Raw genomic sequence first — 25,712 nt, 5'->3', positions numbered from 1 at the left:
ACTCAAGCAAAATAATGCAAAGAGGATCCTACTGTGCACCTTTACAAATTATTTTGTAAAGGAGTAAGGTATCCTTTATATGTCTTAACCTTTCTTCTCCAGTCATTTCTCCTTTAGCAGTTGTAGCATTCTCAACTTTCCAGAATATCTATGAGGGGAAGCACTTGGCTGGTTAAAAAGAAGGAACATAAGGCCTTAGTGAATACAATAGGGAAATAGAAGTTTGTTTTCTTATTCTGGTTATACACCACTGTGAGGGATTAGACAACTAGCCAAATTTCTTGTTCTTATGTTTAAAAACACAATTATTTTTATCTTGATTAGCCATAAAGATCTTTAAGATTCTTATTTGAAACAGTCTTCAGTAAATTTGTAGTAGATAGGAATCGTGTCTCTCTCTACCTGACCTTACAGGGTGCCAGGGTGGCATGGTGCACGTGCTTGTGCTTAATAAGTAGCTTTCAATGCTGGTGGTATTTGAAAGGTTATACATTTTAAAGGGTATTTTGTTTCCCTTTTTGTTGGCAGGACCAAGGAGCTTCCTTTCTAAGACCAGTACTATTTGGACTCAGTGAAAGTACACTTTGTTCTAGGAGAATTGCCATATGAAAGCCTAGAATATATATTGAGTTCTTTCAAGAAAGGGGGGGAAATCATGTTCTAGACAGTGAGTGCTGACTCGGTGCTGAATGAATAATTGTTATGTGCTCTTTTATTCACAGGCTCGTTTCTCATATGTGCGGATGAAATACCTTTTCTTTTCCTGGTTGGCAGTTTTTGTTGGAAGCTGGATTATATATGTGCAGTACTCCACCTATACAGAACTATGCAGAGGAAAGGACTGTAAGAAAATAATAGTAAGTATTTTTTATTTCCTGGTATATGGAAAAACCTAGATTAATAACATTATATTTACTACTTAGATATATAATATTTTCAAAAAGTAAAAGTTAATTTGACCTTAGAGTTGTGCTGAACTTCTTAGCATTTTGATATGACTAAGTTAGTAGGACTATTCCCCACTTAGGAAAATCTAATATTCAGAAGTCTAAATATATAATACAGACTAGTGTGAGAGCATCATCATTACAAAGAGGGATTTTTAATTTTCAAATATACTTGAAGTTTGCCCTAGCTGGTTTGGCTCAGTGGGTAGAGCGTCAGCCTGCAGACTGAAGGGTCCCGGGTTCTATGCCGGTCAAGGACACACACCCGGGTTGCGGGCTCGATCCCCAGGAGGCAGCTGATCAATGATTCTCTCTCATCATTGATGTTTCTATCTCCCTCTCCCTTCCTTTCTGAAATCAATAAAAATATATTTAAAAGATATGTGTGTGTATGTATATATATATATATATATATATATTGTAGATATACTTGAAGTTGGATTTATTCTAATCAGATAGCTTTTTTGTTTACAGTTTGAAAGTGTTATATAACCTTTCCAGAACACATTTTTTGAATAAATGTAGTTATTCTCGAATACCAGAAATTTATCTAAAAAGCATAAACATTCATTTATTATTTAATTTCTTTTCTAACATTTGGCTATACCTCTGGAAGATTGCTCTGTCGGTCTAAGATTTCTAGTAGTAATCATTGCTTCCATGGCACTTATATTTTAAATGTTTGAGGCTAAGTAAATTTAACTCCTTGTTTTCTGCTAATATATTCTGATGTAAATAATGTTAAAACATTTAATCTGATAACTATATTTTTGGTAGTAATGCTTGTTTGGATTCCAATTATTATAACTTATTAAAGATTCTATAATTATTGAGTGGTTAACCTAACCCAAGCCAGTGGTGCTAGGTGTGTGCATGTAGCAGGGGACAAGACATCCTGACCTTACAAACCTATAGCAGGGAAGAAAATGAGGAACTACAGTAGGGTAAGATGAATATTACAATAGCAAGTGTTATAGGAACATAAGACAGGGAGATCTGAGCTTCCCAAAATTCTAAGAAAATAAAAATCAATTTAGCTCTAGGTATTCTTAAATCCAGCCAGGATTTTTAAAAAGTTTTTCCTCAGGAGTATTACAGCTTCTTAACTAGGCAAGGGAGGAATTACTAATATAAGAAGTATAACAGCAGAGGGGAATTTTTTTAAGTGTAAGCTTTTTAAAAACCACATATAAGTGGACCTGTATAGTTTAAATTTGTGTTGTTCAAGGGTCAACTGTAGAGTGGTTTCCAACTTTAGGCTATTGTAAATAATGGTGTGCAAATAGCTTTTGAATCCCTATTTTTAATTCTTTGTCTCTCTCCCTTCCTCTCTGTAAAAAATCAATAAAAATATATTAAAATAAATAAATAAATAAAGTGTTTAAAAAAAAAAAAGAAGTATAACAGCAGAGGGGAATTTTTTTAAGTGTAAGCTTTTTAGAAACCACATATAAGTGGACCTGTATAGTTTAAATTTGTGTTGTTCAAGGGTCAACTGTAGAGTGGTTTCCAACTTTAGGCTATTGTAAATAATGGTGTGCAAATAGCTTTTGAATCCCTATTTTTAATTCTTTTGGGTATATACCTAGAAGTGGAATTGCTGAATCATACGGTAGTTCTATATTTAACTTTTTGAGGAACTGCCATATTGTCTTCCTAATTCTCTTAAATACATTTCAATTCTCTGTTGTTTTATTTATTTTCTCTACCTTTTTTCTTGGACGTGAACATAGTTATTTTAAAATCCTTTTTGGATGACTCCAGGGCCTGGATCATCTGTGGACCTGTTTCTATTGTCCATGCTTACCTCTTGTTTTTGGTCCTATCATTTTGTCTTTTAGCATGCCCTGTAATTTTTTACATAATGCCTCCAGATAAAAGTTCCTTTCCCTCTAGTAGCTGATCATCTTAACCCTATCATGGACTGTTCGGACTGGAGGCTTGGTTGCACCTCTAGTGTAACCCTCTGCTCAAGCTATTTTTGGCTCATCCCTATTCCCAGAGCATAGCCCTCTAAGGATTTTAACTGAGAGCCTGGGAATTCATTGGGGTTTCTCCCTCTGGCAGGTTCATAACTCGAGTCTGTATCTTGTGAGACTGCCAAAATGTCTGCTCTGCTTTTCAAAGGCTTTCCAATGAGATTTTTTAGCCTCCCATTCTGTAAAGCCTCAGGATTTGGCAAATATCCCAACAGGATAACTGGCTGTATGCTTGAGGCTCCCTTAGTTTCCTATTTTTAAAATGCTCACTGGCTTCTTCTTATCCCCAGCAGCAGCTCTGACCTCCGCTCATGCAGTATTGGCAAAGTCCTCAAGGGAAAAAGAGGCTATGAGCTCATCTCTCTGAGTTTCTTTTCTTTTTTTAAAATATATTTTTATTGATTTTGGAGAGAGGAAGGAAGGAAAGGAGGGAGAGAGAGAGGGAGGGAAACATTGATTGGTTGCCTCCTGCACTCACCTTGACTAGGGATAAAGCCCACAACCAGGGTGTGCACCTTCACCTGATGGGAATTGAACCTGTGACCTTTTGGTGCATGGGAGGATGCTCAACCAACCGAGCCACACTGGCCACGGCTCTCTAAAGTTCTCCTAGCTCACCTTTATCCCCTGGGGTTCAGCCTTCAGAGTCACCACCCAAAGCATGGTGTACCAAGTTCCCACCCTTGGTAAGGACTGAACTAGATTTTTATCTTCCATAAGACTGTGTTTCAAAAAACAAAAAAATGTGTTGGAATTCCCCTTTTGTAGAGCCCAAACTTGCATCAATCCTACAAAAAGCAAATCCTTTCATTGCGTTTTTTAATGCTCGGTGTTAAAAAAACAAATTTTGATCTACTGTGCTAGAAGAAAGCTCACAGAAAATGGTTTCACAAAGATCTAGGTTCATCTCTTTCGAATCTTATCCTCTCCCATACCTTGATCAAGTACTATCTTATTAGCTCTTAGAACCTTTAATATATATTTTAGGATGTGTGTTATAGACATCAGCTTTTTAAGACATTAATTTATTATGATTTTTTTCTCATTCTAATTAAATATGGTTTCCGGTCAAGGGCATGTACCTTGGTTGCGGGCACATTCCCAGTAGGAGGTGTGCAGGAGGCGGCTGATGGATGTTTCTCTCTCATCGATGTTTCTAACTCTCTATCTCTCTCCCTTCCTCTCTGAAAAAAAAACCTTTAATATATACCTTAAAAATAGTTTTTCTGCTTCCTTCTTAGTTCTAATCAAACAATTCCTATGCAGTATTAGTCCCGTCTTAGTATTATTTATCTTAGTACTACTAGTTTTGATAGGTTTTAAGAACATAATTCTTAAATGCAGAGAAACTACAACTTTTTTTAAGCCAGCCTTAATGAAAAGATACACTTTAGGCTCAGAAATTTTTTTCATCATTTTCAAGTTTTAGTAAAATAAGCATTAAATTATGCTGGAATTTTGCTCTCCATCTATTTCTTATTAATTACTATTTTTTAAATTTATCTTTATTTTTGAAAGTATTACAGATGTCCCCCTTTTCCTCCCCATTGACGCCCCCCCCAAGCCTTCACCTCACTATTATCGTTGTCCATGGGTTATGCTTAATCTCTTCCTGCCCTCCCCCCACGCCCACCCTTCTCTCTGAGATTCATCAGTAAAATGAAATTAAAGTCTCCAGAGGATTAAAAATCACAATCTGTCTCAGCTTACATGGCTTTCTTCTTCTCTGTATACCTGTCTCTGTCTTTTTTCTTCTCTCTCCATATGTGTGTGAGGGGTTGTATCTAATTGTAGTGGTTAAAAGCATAAGCATTGGAATAAAAGAGCTTTGGGTTTGAGTTCTGCCTTTGCCATTCCTTAGCTGTATAAACTTGGGCAAGTTATTTAGCTTCTGCAAAATGAGGATTAATACGACGTGTCTCATCAAATGGTTGTGAGGATAAAATGAGTTCATGTATTAAAAGGTTAATAATACTGTATTGTATATTTGAAAGTTGCCAAGAGAGTAGATTTAAAAGTTACCAAAAGAAAAAAAAAATTACAACGATGAATGCTAACTAGACTTATTGTGGTGATTATTTCACAATACAGATGGTCCCCAATTTATGATGGTTCGACTTATGGTATATATTTTTTTTAATTCTCATCCGAGGATATTTTTCCATTGATATTTTTAGAGAGAGTGGAGGAGAGAGGGAAAGACAGAGAGAGAAACATCAATGCGATACTAAAAAAACTCTACACTTGGAGAAAGGATGTATTTCTTCTGATGTGCTCTGGATTCCATTTCAATATTTTATTTAGCTTTCTTTTTTCCTAAACTTTCTTGAGAGATATTGGTTTACTCTTTTGGGGGATCCCAATATTTGGTGGGTTTTGATTTCATTGTTATATTCATTGCCTTGAAAAAAATTTGAAAGATTTTGTTATAAAAAATTTATATAGCCCTAACCGGTTTGGCACAGTGGATAGAGCATCGGCCTGCAGACTGGAAGGTCCCAGGTTCGATTCCGGTCAAGGGCATGTACCTTGATTGCGGGCACATCCCCAGTGGGAGGTGTGCAGGAGGCAGCTGATCGATGTTTCTCTCCCATCGATGTTTCTAACTCTCTATCCCTCTCCCTTCCTCTCTGTAAAATCAATAAAATATTTTTTTTAAATTTATATAAAATAAAAATCCAATATAAACAAGTAAAATATAAATAAAAAAAAAGCAATGGAAAAAATATCCTCAAATGAGTATTAACCAAAAAGGAAGGAAGGAAGGAAGGAAGGAAGGAAGGAAGGGAGGGAGGGAGGGAGGGAGGGAGGGAGGGAGGGAGGGAGGGAAGGAAGGAGGGAGGGAGGGAGGAAGGAAGGAAGGAAGGGCCCTGACCGGTTTGGCTCAATGGATAGAGCGTCGGCCTGCGGACTCAAGGGTCCCAGGTTCGATTCCGGTCAAGGGCATGTACCTTGGTTGCGAGCACATACCCAGTGGGGAGTGTGCAGGAGGCAGCTGATCGATGTTTCTAGCTCTCTATCCCTCTCCCTTCCTCTCTGTAAAAAATCAATAATATATATATTTTAAAAAGGAAGAAAGAAAGAAAGAAAGAAAGAAAGAAAGAAAAAGAAAGAAAGAAAGAAAGAAAGAAAGAAAGAAAGAAAGAAAGAAAGAAGGAAGAAAGAAAGAAAGATAGATAGATAGATGAGGGAAGAAGAGAGCTTTTTCCTTCTATACCTTTCTCAGGAAATTATTTAATGTTGATATTTCTGGCACGTTCCTCTGTGATCCAGAGAGAGGTTCTACTTGGATACTAGTGAGGAATCACTGTGCCATTCGGTTAACCTTCCTGGCTATTATATTAACATGTGCTTTAAAATTGAAGCATTAAAAGATGAAAAAGCCTCTAAATTTTATTACAGTCTCTTTTAAGATTTAATTTCTAGAGATGATGGTTTGTTACTTTAAACAACTAACTTAACATATACTAAATTTAATATATCTGGAGCCATGTTTCCAGTTAGATAGCAGAACTTACCTAATTATTTAATTTAGCTTTGCTTCTGCTTAGGATTAATCATTATTATTTGACTCCAAAGGTTCATTTTGTTCCATTACCCTGTATTTTTAAAATATATGGAACCAATCTACTTGGAACATACTGATTTTAAAGTATGTACAAGCTGCCCTAGCCAATTTGGCTCAGTGGATTGAGAGTTGGCCTGAGGACTGAAGGGTCCCAGGTTCGATTTCAGTCAAGGGCACATGCCCAGGTTGTGGGCTCAATTCACAGTGGGGAGTGTGCAAGAGGCAGCCGATCAATGATTCTCTCTCATTGATGTTTCTATCTCACTCTCCCTCTCCTTTCCTCTCTGAAATCAATAAAACTAAATTAAAAATAAATAAAGTACGTACAAGCTTAATTTTTTCCTTTGAAGAAAAGTATAGTCTTCCTGTGTGCCAACTTGAGTTAGATTGCCAATCTTTTCTTTGTGAATTTATAGAAAAATGTTTACTGAATAAGTTTATTTTAAATCTCAACAAAAATAAGCTTTATTCTAAGAGTAATCTTACTGGTTAAATTATAATGACACTTCTGGTGGCCTTCATGGGTTATGCTGCACTCTTATGTCACATGATGTTCACCGGGATCCTGAAACAAGTGGTATCGTTGGAATCATTCACATCATTCCTGAGCAGCAATAAAGAAACTAAGGGTGAAAGCCAGTTTAGAAGAAACAAGCCAGTAATAAAACACCATGTCGTTTTAGTTCTGTGCTTACTAGCCCTGTGCTAGAGCCTGGAGGTACTGAATAAGACATGTCCCCGCCCTGAAGATGCTTACAGAGTAGTAGAGGATATGGAAAAATAAACAAGAAGCACATGATTGAGACTGGAAATAGTGTTGCTAGATTTAGCCCAAAATAAACAAAAACAAAACCAGGCCCAGCCGGTGTTGCTCAGTGGTTGAGCGTCAACCTATGAAGCAGGTCACAGTTTGATTCCTGGTCAGGGCACATGCCGGGGTTGTGGCTTGATCCCCAGTATGGGGCATGCAGGAAACAGCCAATAGATTATTCTCTCTCATCATTGATGTTTCTCTCTCTCCCTCTTCTTTGCTCTCTGAAACCAATAAAAATATGTTTTTCAAAAAACACCAGGAACTTGGCTATTTTAAATAATGCTACAATGAAGGTAGGGGTGCATATATCTTTTGGAGTTTGTGTTTTTATATATATATTTTATAAATACCCACAAATGGAATTGCTGGATCATACGGTAGTTCTGTTTTCTAATTTCTTGAGGAATGTCCATACTGTTTTCCATAGTGCATCTTGTAGCATATGTCAGAATTTCCTTTTTAAGGCTGTTCAATATTCCATTATATGTGTATGCCACATTTTGTTTGTCCATTCATCCATTGATGGACCCTTGGGTTGCTTCTACCTTTTGGTTGGGACATTGTTTTAAATTAACCGAATCCAGATTGGTCATGCATGTGCCTTAGATTCTATTTTGAAAGATGATAGCAGCCACTGAAAATGTTTGCCAAAGGTGAGTATCAATACGCCCATATAACCAAATTCTAGGTTATAATGAAAATGATTTCTGCTACATATTTAGGTATTGGTTCAGCACATATTTACTTACAAGCAGTCACACAGCATTTCATATAATCAGTCTGTGAACTCATTGAAGTTCTGTCATTTTAGATCTTTGTCCATTGGCATGAAAGATTTGCTCAAGGCAGAAGCAATGAGATCCAGAGGCAAGCTTATTACCCTTATAATGAGCATCAGGGAACTAGAAATTCCGAACCAGTAATTCTCAATGTCTCTTTTTGACCAATAGCAGCGGTATCATCTGCAAATGCAAATTTTCAGCCCCACCTGAAACCTAAGGAGAGAGAAACTCTCAGACGTGTTCAGCAACTGTGTTTTAGCCAGACCTCCAGGAGACCTGCCACTCCTAAAGGCTGAGAGCCTCTGAGGCAAAACGATTAGCTCTGGGTACTTCCCTAAAGGTGAAGGTTATAACTTCTTGTGAAAGGGTAGGGACTATCTCAGATTTTAGCCAATTCACATATCTTAAGTACCTTTAATTGCACCAATAGTCATTTTTAACATTCACCGTGATGTTTAACAGGTCACAAATTTCACCAATAATTTGCTAATTAACAAATCTTAGAAATGGATCAATCTTTTTTATGTTTTTATTGATTTTTTGAGAGAAGGAGGGAGAGGGAGAAAGAGAGAGAGACTCTCTTACACGCCTGAACTGGGAATTGAGTCTGCCAACCTTTCAGTGTACAGGATGACGCTCCCAACTAACTGAGCCACACAGGCCAGGGCAGAAATGGATCAATCCTGACCAAGATATGGAGCATAGGTTTCCTTATTACCTCTTTAGAACTCTAGCTGAGCACCTGTACATTCCTGCATTCTTGATTAGGATATTAGTGGCATCTAGACTATGCACACGTACCACCACCACCACCACCACCACATTGTATACTGAAGAATTTTAAAGTAAATTAGAGACATTATAACAGAATGAAAGGAAAGAGAGGAGAGGGGGTTTGTATGTTTAGAGAGAGAGGAAAGGGAGAGTGTAATGAGCACTATTAATGGCAGGGGGGGGAAGAAGCCAGGAGAGGGTGGGTGAAAAGTTGAAGATACAGTGAGAGTGCAGAGAATGGTGAAGATTTTAAATAGTTGATGTAGGACATGGGAGAAGATGCTGATTAGAGACTTGGAAAATTTTCAGGCATTATTGAGAACCTACCTCTGCTGTTTTTTTCTAAGTAATGACAAATTGATAAGATTGCCTCAAATACATTATTAGAACATGAATATCAGGAAATTATTTAAAACCTAGTACTGTGCATCTATCTGTTCATTGTTATTGCCCCTTTGGTACAATTTCCATGTTCATGAAATTCCTTCAACTTAGATGAGATTTGTAAAATTTAGCCAAAGGGCGCCATCTACTGGTACTATAAAGTATGTGCAAGCAAACGAGGGTATATAGTAAAATTGTAGTAATAAAAAAATCTTAGAAAAGGACAAACCTTTGATGTTTTCTGCTGAGTTTTCTATTGTAAACTTGAACATTATTTATAATATCTGTATCTATTTAGCTAGAAGATCAGACTGCTGACAGTGATTATAATTGTATATGACCCCGTCTGAAAAATGAAACAAAACAGTGTGTGGCTAACCATTCTTTTTATACAAGCATGAGGGAAATTTGCTTTTGGTTCGGGATGGAAGCCACAAGTTGATGAGCCTGTTCTTTGTGACTGCCTCTTCCATGTAGGGTTGGCTCGAAGCCTTTGCTCCAAACAAGAATGTGATTCTTGTAGCTGAATGCCAGACTTATCTTCACTGCTTAACAGTTTACTGATAAGGGATTGGTTTGTCCTTTTCAGTTTGGTTTGCTTTAAATTCTATGGAAAAGTATTAATTTTATCCTCAATGAGGTCTTAAAATCAAATTACCATGTTCTGTATGATGGTTATTTAATAAAAATTTATCAGACACTTAAATACCAAACTCTGTGCCAAGAGGGGAAGTTCAAAGATATATATGACAGTGTCTTCAAGTCCTTTTACTTCCTACCAGGGAAGATAACATGAACATAAATGATGATAGATTTGGGAATATAAGGAAGGAAGGGAGGAAGAATTTAGGCTCAGGAAGGAGATACACAGCCTTAAGATTATTCACTGGAAAATGGGTAATAGGGTCACAGTTAAATCTGGACCTGGGCAGAGTTATGGATGAAGTGTTCCTCCCGACTCCAGGGCCACAGATCAGAACAGCCGAAGGGGATAGCTGTTAGTTCTATCCCAGAAGTTGTTCGTAGTAAAATGCCCCAATGCTGTGCCCTGGCTGGTTTGGCTCAGTGGATAGAGCATCAGCCTGTGGACTGAGGGGTCCCGGGTTCAATTCCGGTCAAGGGCACATGCCTGGGTTGCAGGCTTGATCCCCAGTAGGGGGCATGCAGGAGGCAGCTGATCGATGATTCTCTCATCATTGATGTTTCTCTCCCTCTCCCTTCCTCTCTGAAATCAATAAAAATATATCTATTTTTTAAAATGCCCCACTGCTGGGTAAAGACCCAGTACCCACTTCATTCACTCATCCATTCCACAAGTGCTTTTTATATGCATTTGATTATATGTCAGACATGTGTGTGACGTCCTCAGGAAACAAAGGTGGGAGGTCCTGGCCCCACTTGGTGCTTGTGCAGAGGGGGTGACTGTGACCTGATCCCCTCAGTAGGAGCCCTGGGCCGGGCATCTGACCCTGCCATTCTTTTACCTCTGTGGTTAAAAGCTCAGGCCCTGGAGGCAGACTAGCTGCATTAGTCAGATTTCAGCACCACCACTAACCTGCCCTGCAAGTTTCTTAACCTCTTCTTAATCGCTCTTGCCTCAGTTTCTTTATCAGTAAAATGGAGATAATTCCTCCTTCCTAGGGAGGTTGTAAAGATTAAAGAGATGTACATGAAAAGCTCTTAGAACAGTGATGACCCATAGAAAACAATATGACAAATACCCATGTACCTACCATCTACTAGCAAATCTTAACCTTTCACCATATTTGCTTCACTTTTAAAAAGAAAAAAAAAATCACTACAGTCCAGTTGAAGCTCTCTTGATCGTCCCTGATAGTCTCTTTCCTCCTCCTCAGAGGAACCACCATCGTGAATTCGGTGTGAGTCCTTGCCATCACATTTTCATCATTCACTGTGTGTATAGGGGCATATAAATAATGTGTAATATTGCTCTGGATGTTACTAAACTTTAATAAATGATACTAAACTGCACATATTCCATTTGAAATTGTTTTCCATTTGAAATTGTTTTCAGCATTTTTCTATTTGATATGTATAGGCCAAATTCTCTCATTTTAATTACTGTATTTTATAGTATCTTATTATATGAATATACCACCATTTATTTGGCCACTCACTTGATGACATTTATGTTGTTACCTAGTTTTCACTTACCGCACCCTGAGGTCCTCCTGTACCTTGACCTGATATTTTTCGTTACTGATTCAATTTTTTTTTAATGTTTATTAGTCTTATTCAGATTTTCTATTTCTTTTTGCATCATTTTATTATTTATGTTTTTCTAGAAAAATTGCTTATTTCAGTTGCTTATTGCCATAGAGTTGTTTATATTATTCACTGTCATTTCCCTTTCTTTTCTAGTCATGTTTATTTGTGCCTCCTCTTTTTCTTTTATTTTATTATTTTTATTGATCTTAGAAGAAGGAAGGGAAAGAGAGAGAGAGAGAGAGAGAGAGAGAAACATCATGTGTGAGAAAAATCCATCGGTTGCCTTCCACACACACCCTAACCAGGGATAAAACTTATGACCTTTTGGTGTTGGGGCAATGCTCTAACCATCTTGAGCCACACAGGCCAGGGCACCTCCTCTTTTTCTTATGATCAGTCTTGCTAAAGGTTCATCTCTTGCCCTAACCGGTTTGGCTCAGCGGATAGAGCATTGACCTGCGCACTCAAGGGTCCCAGGTTTGATTCCGGTCAAGTACCTTGGTTGCGGGCACATCCCCAGTGGGGAGTGTACAGGAGGCAGCTGATCAATGTTTCTCTCTCATTGATGTTTCTAACTCTCTATCCCTCTCCCTTCCTCTCTGTAAAAAATCAATAAAATATATATATTTTTTTTTAAAAAAGGTTCATCTCTTTTGTTAAAGTTTTCAAAGAACTAGCTTTTTATATTGTTGGTCTTTTTTTCCATTAATTTCTGTGGGTTTTTTTTACTTCTTTGGAGGGCTTACTCTGTTATTGTTATAATAAAAATGGGGTTTTTTTAAGCCTCTTTAGTTGAGTGCTAACTACTTATATTGTCTCTCGCTTGTTCATCATTGTGTTTAAAGCTGACAGTTTCCCTCTAAGAACGGGGTAGCTGCTTCCCACGGATTTTTATTTGTATACCTTTGTTGTTGTTCAGTTCTAGATATTTTGCATTTCCATTGTGATGTCCCCGTTAGTCCACAAATTAGTTAGGAATGTGCTTTTTAGTTTCCACACATGTCTGTGTTTATTTTGATTTCTCATTTCTTTGTGGTCAGAGGATGTGGTTTATCCAATCTTAATTCCTTGGAAAACCTAAACTATACTTTTCAGAGGTTTCATCCCAGCTTATGAATAAGGCCTCCGAACTCCACCACCTTTGCCTCAATAAATAAACATGCCAATGAAATTGATGGCCATCTGGTACCAAGCAAAGATACCAAACAGATGGCTCTGCATTTCCTACAAATCCCTACAAGTTGACCTGGGGAAGAAAATATTGAGCATCTCTGTGTGATCCCGGCCTCTCAAACTTGAGCCTAAGAACTGTTGCTCTGCTCCTCCTATGAAGATCAAAGCTAATATTCTTGGTTACAACCAGGTCTGACGGAGAAAGCAAGCATGGCTAAGGGCTCACCTAGGAACGTCTGCTAATGGTAGCTGAAGGGCAGCCGTGCCTAGGTGTTGGCACTTAACTCTGCCACGGGCAGCGCTCTCCATCTCCATCAGGGCTCTTCTATCCTCAGATCAAACTGTGGGAAGTGTCAGACCCAAACCTTAATATATCCCACTTAGTGGAAATAGCAGAAACAACACTTTCCAATCACAATACAATAAAACTTGAACAAAAATCTATCTGGAAAACTTTTAAATATCCTTTTAATTCTTGAGCCAAAGAGAAAGTGCAAATTGAAAATTTAAGTATCTAGGAAGTAACATCAATAATATATATTTTAAAATACATCAGAGCCTGGGCTGGGTAGTTCAGTTGGTTAGAGCATCGTCCCAATGTGCCAAGGTTCTGTGTCCGATCCCTGGTCAGAGCACATACAAGAATCAACTAATGAACGTATCAATAAATGGAACAACAAATCAATGTTTCTCTCCTTTCCTCTCTCTCTAAGATCAATAAAAATAAAATAAAATATATCAGAAACTAAAGATAAAGCTAAAGAAAAATTGAACTATTTAGAGAAGGATATAAAGTCTTAATTACATTAATAAATGGCAAAAAACCAAAAGAGATTAATTAAAAATTCATTAAATTAGAAAAAAATGTAAAGAAAGCAGAAATAATGAATTAACCAATAGAAAATTTAAAAAGGGCTATATTCCTATTAGAAGCAATAATACAATTTTTATGCTTTGTTTCATCCCATCTTCTTTATTCCACCAAATTTTAATCAATGTATTGTTAGTAGTAGTTCTGCTAGGGATTATCTCTATATTTTTAAATATATATATATATATATATATTTTAATATATTTTATTGATTTTTTTATAGAGATGAAAGGAGAGGAATAGAGAGTTAGAAACATCGTTCAGCTGCCTCCTGCACACCCCCCACTAGGGATGTGCCCGCAACCAAGGTACATGCCCTTGACCGGAATCGAACCTGGGACCCTTGGTTCCGCAGGCCGACGCTCTATCCATTGAGCCAAACTGGTTAGGGCTAGATTTTTAAATATATTTCTGTCTCTATAATTTGACTTATTAGATATAAATGTTATCTTTTGACTGTGAATAGTAAAGATAAGGAAATCAACATTCTTTTGCCACATGCCATCTTCTTACATGTCTCCTCCTTGAGTTTTGTCAGTTTTATTACTTTTACCAGCATCTATATGTATAAAAGCCTAAGTGACTGGAACGACCGGTCACTAAGACGTGCACTGACCACCAGGGAGTAGACGCTCAATGCAGGAGCTGCCCCCTGATGGGAAGTGTGCTTTTACAGTCAACCTCCCCCAGCTGGCCAACCTCCTGCTGTCCCTCCCCCCGCTGGCAGGCCCCGGGCTGGGATGGGGAACCTGGAGTGGGTGGCGGCAAACGAGGCCCCTTTCCCAGGGGGGCCGAGGGCCGGCTCCCTCCTTGGGTTCGGCAGCCAGCCTTCTGTGCCCCATCCCTCCCCCCAGCTGGCAGGCCCTGATTGACCCACTGCCTGCCCGCCAGGGCAGCAAGGGAAGGAGGAGGGGGGAAGGAGGAGGGGGAGGGCGGTGGCAGAGCGCTGATGATAGCAATGGCAGCATCCGGCATCCGTACCTTCTGCACCCAGCCTGGTGACCATTGCCTCCTCTCCTGACCCCGCTGGGGCCTTTGGGTCCTGGGCTGGAATGGGGACCCGGGCGGGGCGGGGCAGGAAAGGGGGTAAGGTGGCGGATGTGGCCCCTTTCCCAGGGGGGCCGAGGGCCGGTTCCCTCCTCAGAGCCAGCAGCCAACCTCCCATGCCCTGTCCATCTCTTCTTCTCCCCGGCCGGCAGGCCCTGATCAGCCTGCTGTCCACCTGCTGCAGTGGTGGCACGGCAGTGATGGAAGGAGGAGGAGGGGAGGCGGGGAACCACACAGTGGTGGGGCGCTGACGATGGCAGCATCGGCGTCTGGCATCCGTTCCTTTAGTGCCCGGCCCAGAGACCATTGCCTCCTCTCCGGCCTGGCCCTGATCAGCCTGGCCCCAATCGGCCCTGATCACCAGCCAGGCCTAGGGACCCCACCCGTGCACGAATTTCATGCACCGGGCCTCTAGTAGTTTATAATATTAATATTCTGAACCATATACAGTAGTGCTAAAGAGAATGAGCTGTGTGACCTTGAGCAAGTTACTTAACAGATATTTCTGTTTCCTTATTTTTACCATAGATATAAAACAGGTTCAATGGATATAATAGGGTTGTTGTCATGATAATAAAAGTATAGCACTAGAGCAGTGCCTGACACATAGTGAGCATCTATTAACTATCAGATATTGTATAAACAATTATCAAGAAATAGATTCCCAGAGTTATTTTAATCCCAGTCCAACATTTCAACTGGCTTTCATGTTTAGTTTCTCCATTCATCTCTTGGTTGCCTGAAATTCATTCTCTAATGGTTCAAGAGATGCTATTGGATGTTATATTTTCTGATCCTTATGTGTTTAAAAGCATTTGATGCCTTTTACTTGAAAAAAGTTGGGCTATGTAAAATAACTATTGCTATTACTGAGCACTTACTATCTGTTGAGGTCTTATTTTAAACCTTTTCATTAAATCCTTTGAATTCACAGCAATGTTTGTTCTGCTTCATGACATTTTTCTGGAAATTTTCTTTATCTGACACTTGCTTTTCCTATTCTTTACTCCTTTTCCTTGTATGTTTGCTATACAAACCTCATATTTGTTGTTGTTTTTTTTATTGTTACTCACTACTGAATATTTATAGGAAGCAACTGGGGCAGTGAACTGAGCCTATAGTGAAGCTGCTGTGCCCAGAGTTGTGTGTGTGCGTGTGTGTGCGCGCACGCATGCACACACGCACAAAAGAACAAAGGTGAGACAGAAAGACACTCACACAGATTGGTTAAGCCTGTATATCTCCCTGGCAATTACAAGCTGCTCATGATATAGTGTTTTCCAACCCCTGTTTCATTAACAGACTACCTCCCACATAGACAACATCTTAAAGGGTTTTATCATTCAGCACTGCCTTGCCCTGTACTTCATGATGCCAAATAGAGTCCTTGGAAGTTCCCACAGCTGTGTCCCTTAAGCCTTCAGTGCAGCCAGGGAGATGGTTCTTCTCCTCAGATGTACCTCCTGTGCAGTGTTTTGCCAGCTTTGTCTGAGAATTGAGGTCAGAGCAGGTATTTAATCTCAGCATGCTTGTGGACTCTGGTGTAATTTTCACTGAATTTGGCAGGCCATTCTCATTATTATGTCTTAGGGTTACATTGGTACCTTATTTTATCAAAGATAGAGTTTGCATTTCTTTTTAAAATTTTATTCCTTTTTCCCCTTTTTACTGAATTGATTGGGGTGACACCAGTTAACAGAATTCTACAGGTTTCAGGTGCTCAATTCTAGAACACATCATCTATACACTGTATTGTATGTTCACCACCCCAAGTTTATTTCTTATTTTTGGATGATGTCAGGGATGACAGAGGTAACTTTATTTTGTTATTTTAAAACATTTTGGTAATTTAAACTTTATTTTAAATTTATTTTAAAACCAGAGAGCTATTTTGAAAAATAGAGTGCCCCTATTCTTGGAGAGAGTAGGTACCATACCACCTCAGACCATGTTAAGTGGGAAAAATAGTTTCAAAATTCTATGCACACCCTCGTCGCAACAAGGTCTCTCAGCATCATAGAGCTAATAAGGAACAGAATATGGATTTAAATCCAATACCGAGTTATTTTTATTGAGGAGCCTTCTCTTAAAGAATATAGATATCCCTTTATGTTGTATTTATTATGTTTCTGCTTGTGAACATTTTCCTATTAACTACTTTTTTATTTCCTGTGTCTAGTGCGACAAGTACAAGAATGGAGTTATTGATGGGCCCGCATGTAACAGCCTTTGTGTTACAGAAACTCTTTACTTTGGAAAATGCTTATCTACCAAGCCCAACAATCAGGTATGGACATTGTGAATAAACATTACAGGTGGCACACTCTAATTTTGCCTTAAACTAAAGAGTTATTAAAAGAATGATTGAACCAGAGCTTTAGGACAGTTTATTTTTAGGACATTTTATATATTCCGATTTTCTGTGCTTTGATTCACTCATCCCACAGATGTTTGTTAATCCCCTATTCCCAATATATTCCAGGCACTGTTTTGGTTACTAGGACTACAACGGTGGTTAAGATAGGTAGGATTACTTCCTTTATGGATCTTACATAATCCCAGAGGGGTGGGGAGTATAAACAGTGGATAGATAAATAGATAATTACAGGATGTGGTATCCTATCTAATAAAAGGCTAATGTGCGAATTGTCCCTTCTGGAGTTCGACTGACCGGGAGTTCAACCGCTCACTATGACATGCGCTGACCACCAGGGGTCGACACAGAACAAAGGAAGGCCCCGATCGGCTCTGATGGCCAGCCAGGCCTGGGGACCCTACCCGTGCATGAATTTCATGCACCGGGCCTCTAGTGTTTTGTAAGGACATACACAGGGCAAACTGATGGAGAATGCAGGGGATGGGGATGTGCTTTAGAGGAGGTGATCAGGGAGACTTTTCTAACATTTGAGCTCATACCTGCATGAACAATTAAACCGCAGGCATAGGCAAAGGACAGGATGCGCTAAGTCACAAAAGAAGAACTATGACTAACTGATAAACATAATGAAAAACATTTTCTACCTCACTTATCATCAAGGAAATATAAATTAGAGCAGTAGAATACTATTAGGCTGGAAGGAACTGTAACAAACACCAACACTGGTTACCCTTGGGCAGGGGAATATTACATGATTTTTAAGGACATCTTTTCTGTATATTATTTTGAAAGTTCCAATATAAATTTCTATCATTACTCTGATAATTGTTGAAATTTAAAATATATTTTAAGTTGATAATGCTAACAAAGTTTAAGAGGATTTCTGAAGCAGAGTCTAACATTTGAATATCTACTGTGTGATAGGAACTGTTTAAGGCGTTGGGTGAGACCTTGGAGAATACGACACATAAAGCTTCTGGCCTCCTGTGCCTTATGTCTCATGTGAGAGAAGAGATAATAAGCGATTCAATAAATGAAGAAATGAGGTCATTTTCAGACAGTGCTAAAGGCTGTGAAGAAAAATGGGGTAATGGGTTAGAGATGACTTGAGATGGAAGGGGATCTCTTCTACAAGTGGTGAGGGAAGGGCCTGTCTAAGGTGACATCTGAGCTGGGACTTGGAACATGTGAAGGAGACAACTGTGTGAAGATCTCTGAGAGCTCATTTCAAGCAGAACCAACAGCAAACAAGCAGGGCATGAAGCAGGAATTAAGTTGATAGGCTCAAGGAAGAGAAAGACCAGTGTAGCTGGGACATAGGGACCCAGGGTAAGTGGTACAAGATCAGATCAGGGAAGAAGGCCAGGCCAGTTCATATGAAGTCAAACAGGCAATGGAAAGGACTTAGAACTTTATTCAAATTGAATTAGAAGGTCTGAAGCAGGGGAGTAATAAAGTCTGCTTTGTTTGGATTAATGTTATTACTAATTTTTAACCCTATTTGTTTTTTATATATAAGCAAGAGTAGACTGCCTGGGTGGGCTCAAATGCTGGCTTTGCCCTGTTGTGTCACCTTCAGCATGCTAGGCCACACAGTGGTGTTACCTTCACATCTCTCTGCTTCAGTTTTTCATCAGTAAATTGAGAATAATAATAGTATCTACTTTATAGTATTGTTATAAGGATTAAAATAATCAAATAAATTCATAGACCAGAGCACATAGTAAGAACGTATAATGTTAGTTTGATAAATAGCTGGATAGTTAGTAGTGACTAATTCTGGGGTATGAACATAGGAAAACTTTGCCTTTCATCCTGTTATGTAATTTGACTTTTAAAAATTTTATTTATAGCTATAAATGCTTACATGAAGAAACAAGAGAGATCTCAAAGAAACAACCTAATCTACAACTTAAGGTACTAGGAGAAAACAAACTAAACTCAAAGCTAGCAAAAGGAAAGAAATAATACAGATTGTAGCACAGATAAATGAAATAGGAAATAGAAAAACAATAGAGAACGTCAATGAAACCAAAAGTTGGTTCTTTGAAAATATAGACAAACTTTTAGCTAGATGGTCTAAGAAAAAAGAGGGAAAACTCAAATTGCTAAAATTAGAAAAGAAGTGGGGACATTTTTACTCATAAAAAGGATTATATGATTATTGTGAACAATTGCACACCAACAAATTGGATAACTTAGATGAATTGGGAAAATTGCTAGAAACACAAAACTTACCAAGAAATAGAAAATCTGAATAGAACTATATATACCTAGTAAGAAGATTGAATCAGTAACCAAAAGTCTCCTAGCAAGAAAAAGACCCATTGCTTCACTGGTGAATTCTATCAAACATTTAAAGAACTATCACCAATCCATCTCAAACTTTTCTTAAAAAAAATTGAAGAGGAAGGAAAACTTTTTAACTCATTCTGTGAGGCTAGCATTACCCTGATACCAAAGACACTATAAGAAAATTACAGACCAATATTCCTTTTAAACACTGATGTGAAATCCTCAACGAAATACTAGAAAACCAAATTCAGCAGCGAATTAAAAGGATCATACAGTCCTGGCTGGGTGGCTCAGTTGATTTGAACATCGTCCCATAAACCAAAAGGTTATGAGTTCGATATCTGGTCAGGACTCATACATAGGTTGCAGGTTCAATTCCCAGTCCGTTGGACAAACATGGGAGGCAACTGATTGATATTTCTCTGTCTCATCTCTAACTCATCTCTCTCTTCTCCTCTCCTCTCCTCTCCTCTCCTCTCCTCTCCTCTCCTCTCCTCTCTCCTCTCTCTCTCCCCCCTCTCTCTCTAAAAGTCAGTGAACATATATCCTCGGGTGAGGATAAAAAAATAAAAATAAATAATAAAGGGATCATGCATCCTGACCAAGTGGGGGTTTATTCCTGGAATGTGAGGATGGTTCAACATAGGAAAATCGATCAATGTAATGCACCATGTTAACAGAAAGAAGGAAAAAGAAAAGGATCATCTCAATTGATGCAGAACAAGTATTGACAAAATTCAGTACCCTTTCATGATAAGAATAATCAACAAATTAGGACTATAAGGCAACTACCTTAAAATAGTAAAACCCATATGAAAAAAAAACGCCTACAGCTAACATACTTAATGGTGAAAGACTGAAAACTTTTCCTCTAAGATTAGGATCCCCACTTTTGCCACTTCTATTAATCAAAACACTGGAATTTCTGGCCACTAGCCAGATCAGTTAGACAAGAAAAATAAATAAAAGGCATCCAAATTGGAAAGGAAGAAGTAAAATGATCTCTCTTGACAGATTATATGATCTGTTGTAAAAAACAACATACAGACTAAAGATTCCACACACAAAAATTGTTAGTACTAATAAGTGAGTTCAGCAAAGTAGCATGAAACAAAATCAACACACAAATGTCAATTGCATTTCTATACAGCAACAATGGCCAAAGCAAAAAGAAAATTAAGAAAACCATTCTATTTACAATAGCATCCAAAAGAATACTTAGTAATTAATTTAACCAAGGAAGTGAAAGACTTGTACAATGAAAACTTCTGAAATAAATTAAAGACATAAATAAATGGAACACATCCCATGTACATGGGTTGGAATACTAAATATTGTTAACTTGTTAATATTACCCAAAGGGATCTACAAAGTCAATGCAATCCCTATCAAAGTCCCAATGACTTTATTTGTTTTTGTTAATACTCACCCAAGGATATATATTTCCATTGATTTTTAGAGAGAGTGGGAGGAGAGAGAAAGAGAGAAACATTGATGTGAGAGAGACACGTCAATTGGTTGCTTCCTACAGGCACCCTTACCAGGGCCAGGGATCAAATCTGCAACCCAGGTACATGCCCTTGACCTGGAATCAAACCCATGATCTCTCTAACACTGAATCACGCTGGCCAGGGCCCAATGACAATTTTTGCAGAAATAGAAAACCCCCTCCTAAAATTAATATGGCATCTCAAGGAACCCTTAATAGACAAAGCAATCTTGAAAAAGAAGTACAAAGCTGGAGGACTCATACTTGTTATTTCAAATTTTTCTATAAAGCTACAGTAATCAAAACAGAGTGGTACTGGAATAATGACTGACATATAAATCAATGGAATAGAATAGAGAACTCAGAAAAAGCCCTCACATTTATAGCAGGATGATTTTTGACAAGGGTACTAAGACCATTCAATAGGAAAAGGACTATCTTTTCAACAAATGGTGCTGGGAAAACTAAATATCTACCTGCAAAAGAATGAAGTTGGATCCTTAGCTAATATCATATGCAAAATTAAAGTAAAAATGGATCAGAGATATAAATGTAAGATCTAAAACTATAAAACTTTTAGATTAAAACATAGGGTAAAAACTTTATGACATTTGATTTGGCAATGATTTCTTGGGCATGACACCAAAAGGAACAGGCAACAAAAGTAAAAATAGACAAATTGGACTTCATGAAAATGTTTATATTTTGTGTATCAAAAGACAATATTAGTAGAGTAAAAAAGCAACCCACAAAATTAGAGAAAATTTACAAATCATACCTGATAAGGGATTAATGTCCAGAATCTATAGAGAACTCCTAAAACGCAACAACAAAAAACCCAAACAACTAGCTTAAAAAATGGGCAAAGAACTTGGATAGATATTTCTCAAAAAAAAAAAAAAGACATACAAATGGCCAATAAATACATGAAAAGATGCACAGCATCACTGATCATTAGGGAAATGCAAATTAAAACCACAATGAGATACTGCCTCATACCAATTAGGATGACTACTATAAAAAAAACAACAGCAAATTTGAACCTTTGTGCACTGTTGGTGGGAATGTAAAATGGTACAAGCCACTGCCTAAAACAGTATGGCAGTTCCTCAAAAATATAAAAATAGTTTGACCTGTGATCCAGCAGTTCCACTTCTGGGTATATACCTAGAAGGATTGAGAGCAGGGGTTATTTTAGAGATATTTCACATCCATGTTCATGTCAACATGATTCACAATAGCTAAAACATGGAAGCAACCCAAATGCTCATTGGCAGATGAATGGAAATACAAAATATGATATATTAATAATAGAATATTATTCAACTTTAAAAAGGAAGGAAATCCGGACACATGCTACAATATGCACATAATGCTAAGTGAAATAAGCCAGTCACAAAAAAACAAATTCTGTGTGATTCCATTTATATGAGACAGTAGTCAAAAATCATAAAGACAGAAAGTAGAAAGGTGATGCCAGGGCCTGGGAGGAAAGAGGTAAGGAAGAATTATTGTTTAATGGTATAGAGTTTCCATTTTACAAAAAGAAAAGAGTTCTAAAAAGGATGGTGGTGATGGTAGCACAACTTCATTAATGTGTACCACTGAATTGTAAATTAAAAATGGTTAAGATGGCAAATATTGTTTTTATAATTTTACCACAATAAAAAGTGGAAAAATAAAATTGATGATCATGGTTGGAAATATATATTTAGGCATACATTACTCTTGTAATTTAAAAAATTAAGAGGAAAAATATTCAGAGTATGATTTCTAATTTGCAATTTAAAAAGAAAGTCACAGTCTCAGTGTTTTAAGTGTGTGTTTTTAGAGGAGGAGGAGGACACTAAAAATATAGTGATAATTTCCTATTTAGCCTAAAGCATAACTTGCCATTCTTTTTCACATAGATGTATTTAGGGATTTGGGATAATCTACCAGGGGTTGTGAAATGTCAAATGGAACAAGCACTTCATCTTGATTTTGGAACTGAATTGGAACCAAGAAAAGAAATAGTGTTATTTGATAAACCAACTAGGGGAACTACTGTACAGAAATTCAAAGAAATGGTCTACAGCCTCTTTAAAGTAAGTATATCTGTTCGCATGTTGCTAGTATGAATCACTACACTCTTCTGAAAGAATTGCCAGCACCTCATTCTAAACCACAAGAATGTTGTTATTCTTTGACCTGTATCAAGACTCTTATCTTGAGAGAAATAATTCAAAGAAAAGAAAAAATGTGTGGAAGATATTTACTTTAATATTATAAGCTAAAAATGTCCAGATATGAGAGGGGAGTTCTATAGTTTGACATTGTAGCTGATACATTTTGAAAAGGTGAAATAAAATCAGTACAACCTGCTTTGCAAATTATTTTTTTAAATTTTAAAGAAATCCTCAGACAGAGATTAATTAGAAGTATTAAAAGATGAAAACAATTACACTTTGGGAAAGAATCTATTTTTTTAATTGATTTTTTATAGAGAGGAAGGGAGAGGAATAGAGAGCCAGAAACATCAATGAGAGAGAAACTTCGATCAGCTGCCTCCTGCTGGGGATGTGCCCATCTGGGGACGTGCCCACAACCAAGGCACATGCCCCTGACCGGAATCAAACCTGGGACTCTTCAGTCCGCAGGCCGACGCTCCATCCACTGAGCCAAACCGGCTAGGGCAAAGAATATTTTTTTTATTGTTCTTATAATCTTTTTCTCTGGAGAGCTTACATTTTCAAATTATTTTATCCCAAGCAGGGAAATACATTTTTACCTTCATTATTGGAATAATGTAAGTTAAAATAATTACATTAATGTGATAACTACAAAAAAATAATTTTCAGTTGACCCTTCTTATAATTGGATACTAGAGGCCCGTTGCACAAATAGATTAGTGCAATAGGCCTTCCCTTCTCCTGGCTGCCGGCACTGGTTTTCCTCCGGCACCCGGGACCCAGGCCTTTGCTCTGGCCGGAGCCTTCAGTCTTCACTCCGCCCTTCATGCCTACGTATGCAAATTAACTGCCATCTTTGTTGGGTTAATTTGCATACTCTGATTGGCTGGTGAGCATAGCAGAGGGACAGTCAATTTACATGTTTGTTATTAGGTAAAATGAGCACATTACACTGCAATTTTGCAAGTAAATGTATGAATAAAAGAATAATTACTTAGTGTCTTCGTTAACTGTATTTATGCAGAGTGTAAGAGGGTTATGGGACTTAGTGTGGCCATTTCTTAATAAATAGACTTAGCCAAGTTTTACTGCATTTACATAAAATATAGTTCTCACTTAGCATCATAAATATTTGGATTATGTTTTAAGTTCCTTATGGGGATTCAGTAGCAAAATTACTTAGCATGATAATAATCCCCATAAAGGAAGTTAGTATTTTCCCATTTGCTAACGTCTTATCTTTATAGGCAAAATTGGGTGACCAGGGAAACCTCTCTGAACTGGTTAATCTCATCTTGACGGTGGCTGATGGAGACAAAGATGGCCAGGTTTCCTTGGGAGAAGCAAAGTCAGCATGGGCACTTCTTCAATTAAATGAATTTCTTCTCATGGTGATACTTCAAGATAAGGAACATACCCCCAAACTAATGGGATTCTGTGGTGATCTCTATGTAATGGAAAGTGTTGAATATACCTCTCTTTATGGAATAAGCCTTCCATGGGTCATTGAACTTTTTATTCCCTCTGGGTTCAGAAGAAGCATGGATCAGTTGTTCACACCATCATGGCCCAGAAAGGCTAAAATAGCCATAGGACTTCTCGAGTTTGTGGAAGATGTTTTCCATGGCCCCTACGGAAACTTTCTCATGTGTGATACTAGTGCCAAAAACCTAGGATATAATGATAAGTATGATTTGAAAATGGTGGACATGAGAAAAATTGTGCCAGAGACAAACCTGAAAGAACTTATAAAGGATCGTCACTGTGAGTCTGATTTGGACTGTGTCTATGGCACGGATTGTCGAACTAGCTGTGATCAGAGTACAATGAAGTGTACTTCAGAAGTGATACAACCAAACTTGGCAAAAGCCTGTCAGTTACTCAAAGACTACCTATTGCGTGGTGCTCCAAGTGAAATTCGTGAAGAATTAGAAAAGCAACTTTATTCTTGTATTGCTCTCAAAGTCACAGCAAATCAAATGGAAATGGAACATTCTTTGATACTAAATAACCTGAAAACATTACTGTGGAAGAAAATTTCCTACACAAATGACTCTTAGTTCATTTGAACATTGTGACCATTGTGGGAAACTTACCACTTAGAAAAGTTTGAGCACTCTAAAAAAAATGGCTTCTGATTGAAATCCCTGCCAGTACAAAACTCATTTCCCGTTCCTAAGAAGCCATCATCTTAAAATACATGTCTATTGCTGAATGACGGGAGGTATAGGATCAATAGGTCCCCAAAATGTAATTCCTGTTTTCAGAAGTCCTGGTACATTTCCCAGTACATCCACTGTGTAACTATTTGACTGACTTTAAAATAATGCTGTGAAGCCTCATTCCAGACATCAACAGTGAGATTATTTTGTAGATTTGTTAGTCAAAATACCACTGCTGGAAACATTGTTTGCATTGAAGCTGCTGTTTGAAATTTATACATAAATTTACTAATGTCTTAGCATGGTAAAGTTTGCACATTAACAGAAATGAAGACTGCAAAGCAGATAAATTAAAATTACTGATTTATAAATAGATGTTAATAGTATGCTTTGTTGTATTATAGACTTAAACCCATTTTAACTCAGACATCATGCTTTATGTGGCTTCAGAGCCTCTTTTTTTTTATTCTCACCCAAGGATATTTTTAGGGCAAGTGGAAGACAGAAACTTCAATGTGAGAGAAACATGATTGGTTGCCTCTTGCACGCACCCTGACCAGGGCCTGGAGGAGCCTGCAACCTATGTACATGCCCTTGACCAGAACCAAACCTGGAACGCAACATCTCCACAGGCTGATGCTCTATCCACT

The 25,712-nt window shown here is 37.9% G+C and overlaps 1 protein-coding gene across 2 annotated transcripts; it reads left to right on the top strand.

Moving 5' to 3' along the window:
- Positions 1-554: 554 nt before the first annotated feature.
- Positions 555-25,437, top strand: FAM69A (family with sequence similarity 69 member A). 2 transcript variants are annotated; one of them, XM_014459603.1, is made up of 5 exons: positions 720-857; positions 16,748-16,855; positions 18,799-18,862; positions 22,640-22,816; positions 24,148-25,437. In XM_014459603.1, exons 2-5 carry the CDS (start codon positions 16,764-16,766, stop codon positions 24,958-24,960), a joined length of 1,146 nt encoding a protein of 381 aa, XP_014315089.1. In that variant the 5' UTR covers positions 720-857; positions 16,748-16,763; the 3' UTR covers positions 24,961-25,437. The 2 variants fall into 2 exon arrangements, with proteins under 2 accessions (XP_023613434.1, XP_014315089.1); XM_023757666.1 differs by lacking the exon at positions 18,799-18,862 and having other exon boundaries at positions 555-857.
- Positions 25,438-25,712: the final 275 nt, after the last annotated feature.

This window comes from Myotis lucifugus, unplaced genomic scaffold (genome assembly GCF_000147115.1).
Source record: "Myotis lucifugus unplaced genomic scaffold, Myoluc2.0 scaffold_110, whole genome shotgun sequence".
Lineage (NCBI taxonomy): Eukaryota > Metazoa > Chordata > Mammalia > Chiroptera > Vespertilionidae > Myotis > Myotis lucifugus.
This window is presented reverse-complemented; position numbering and strand designations above follow the sequence as displayed.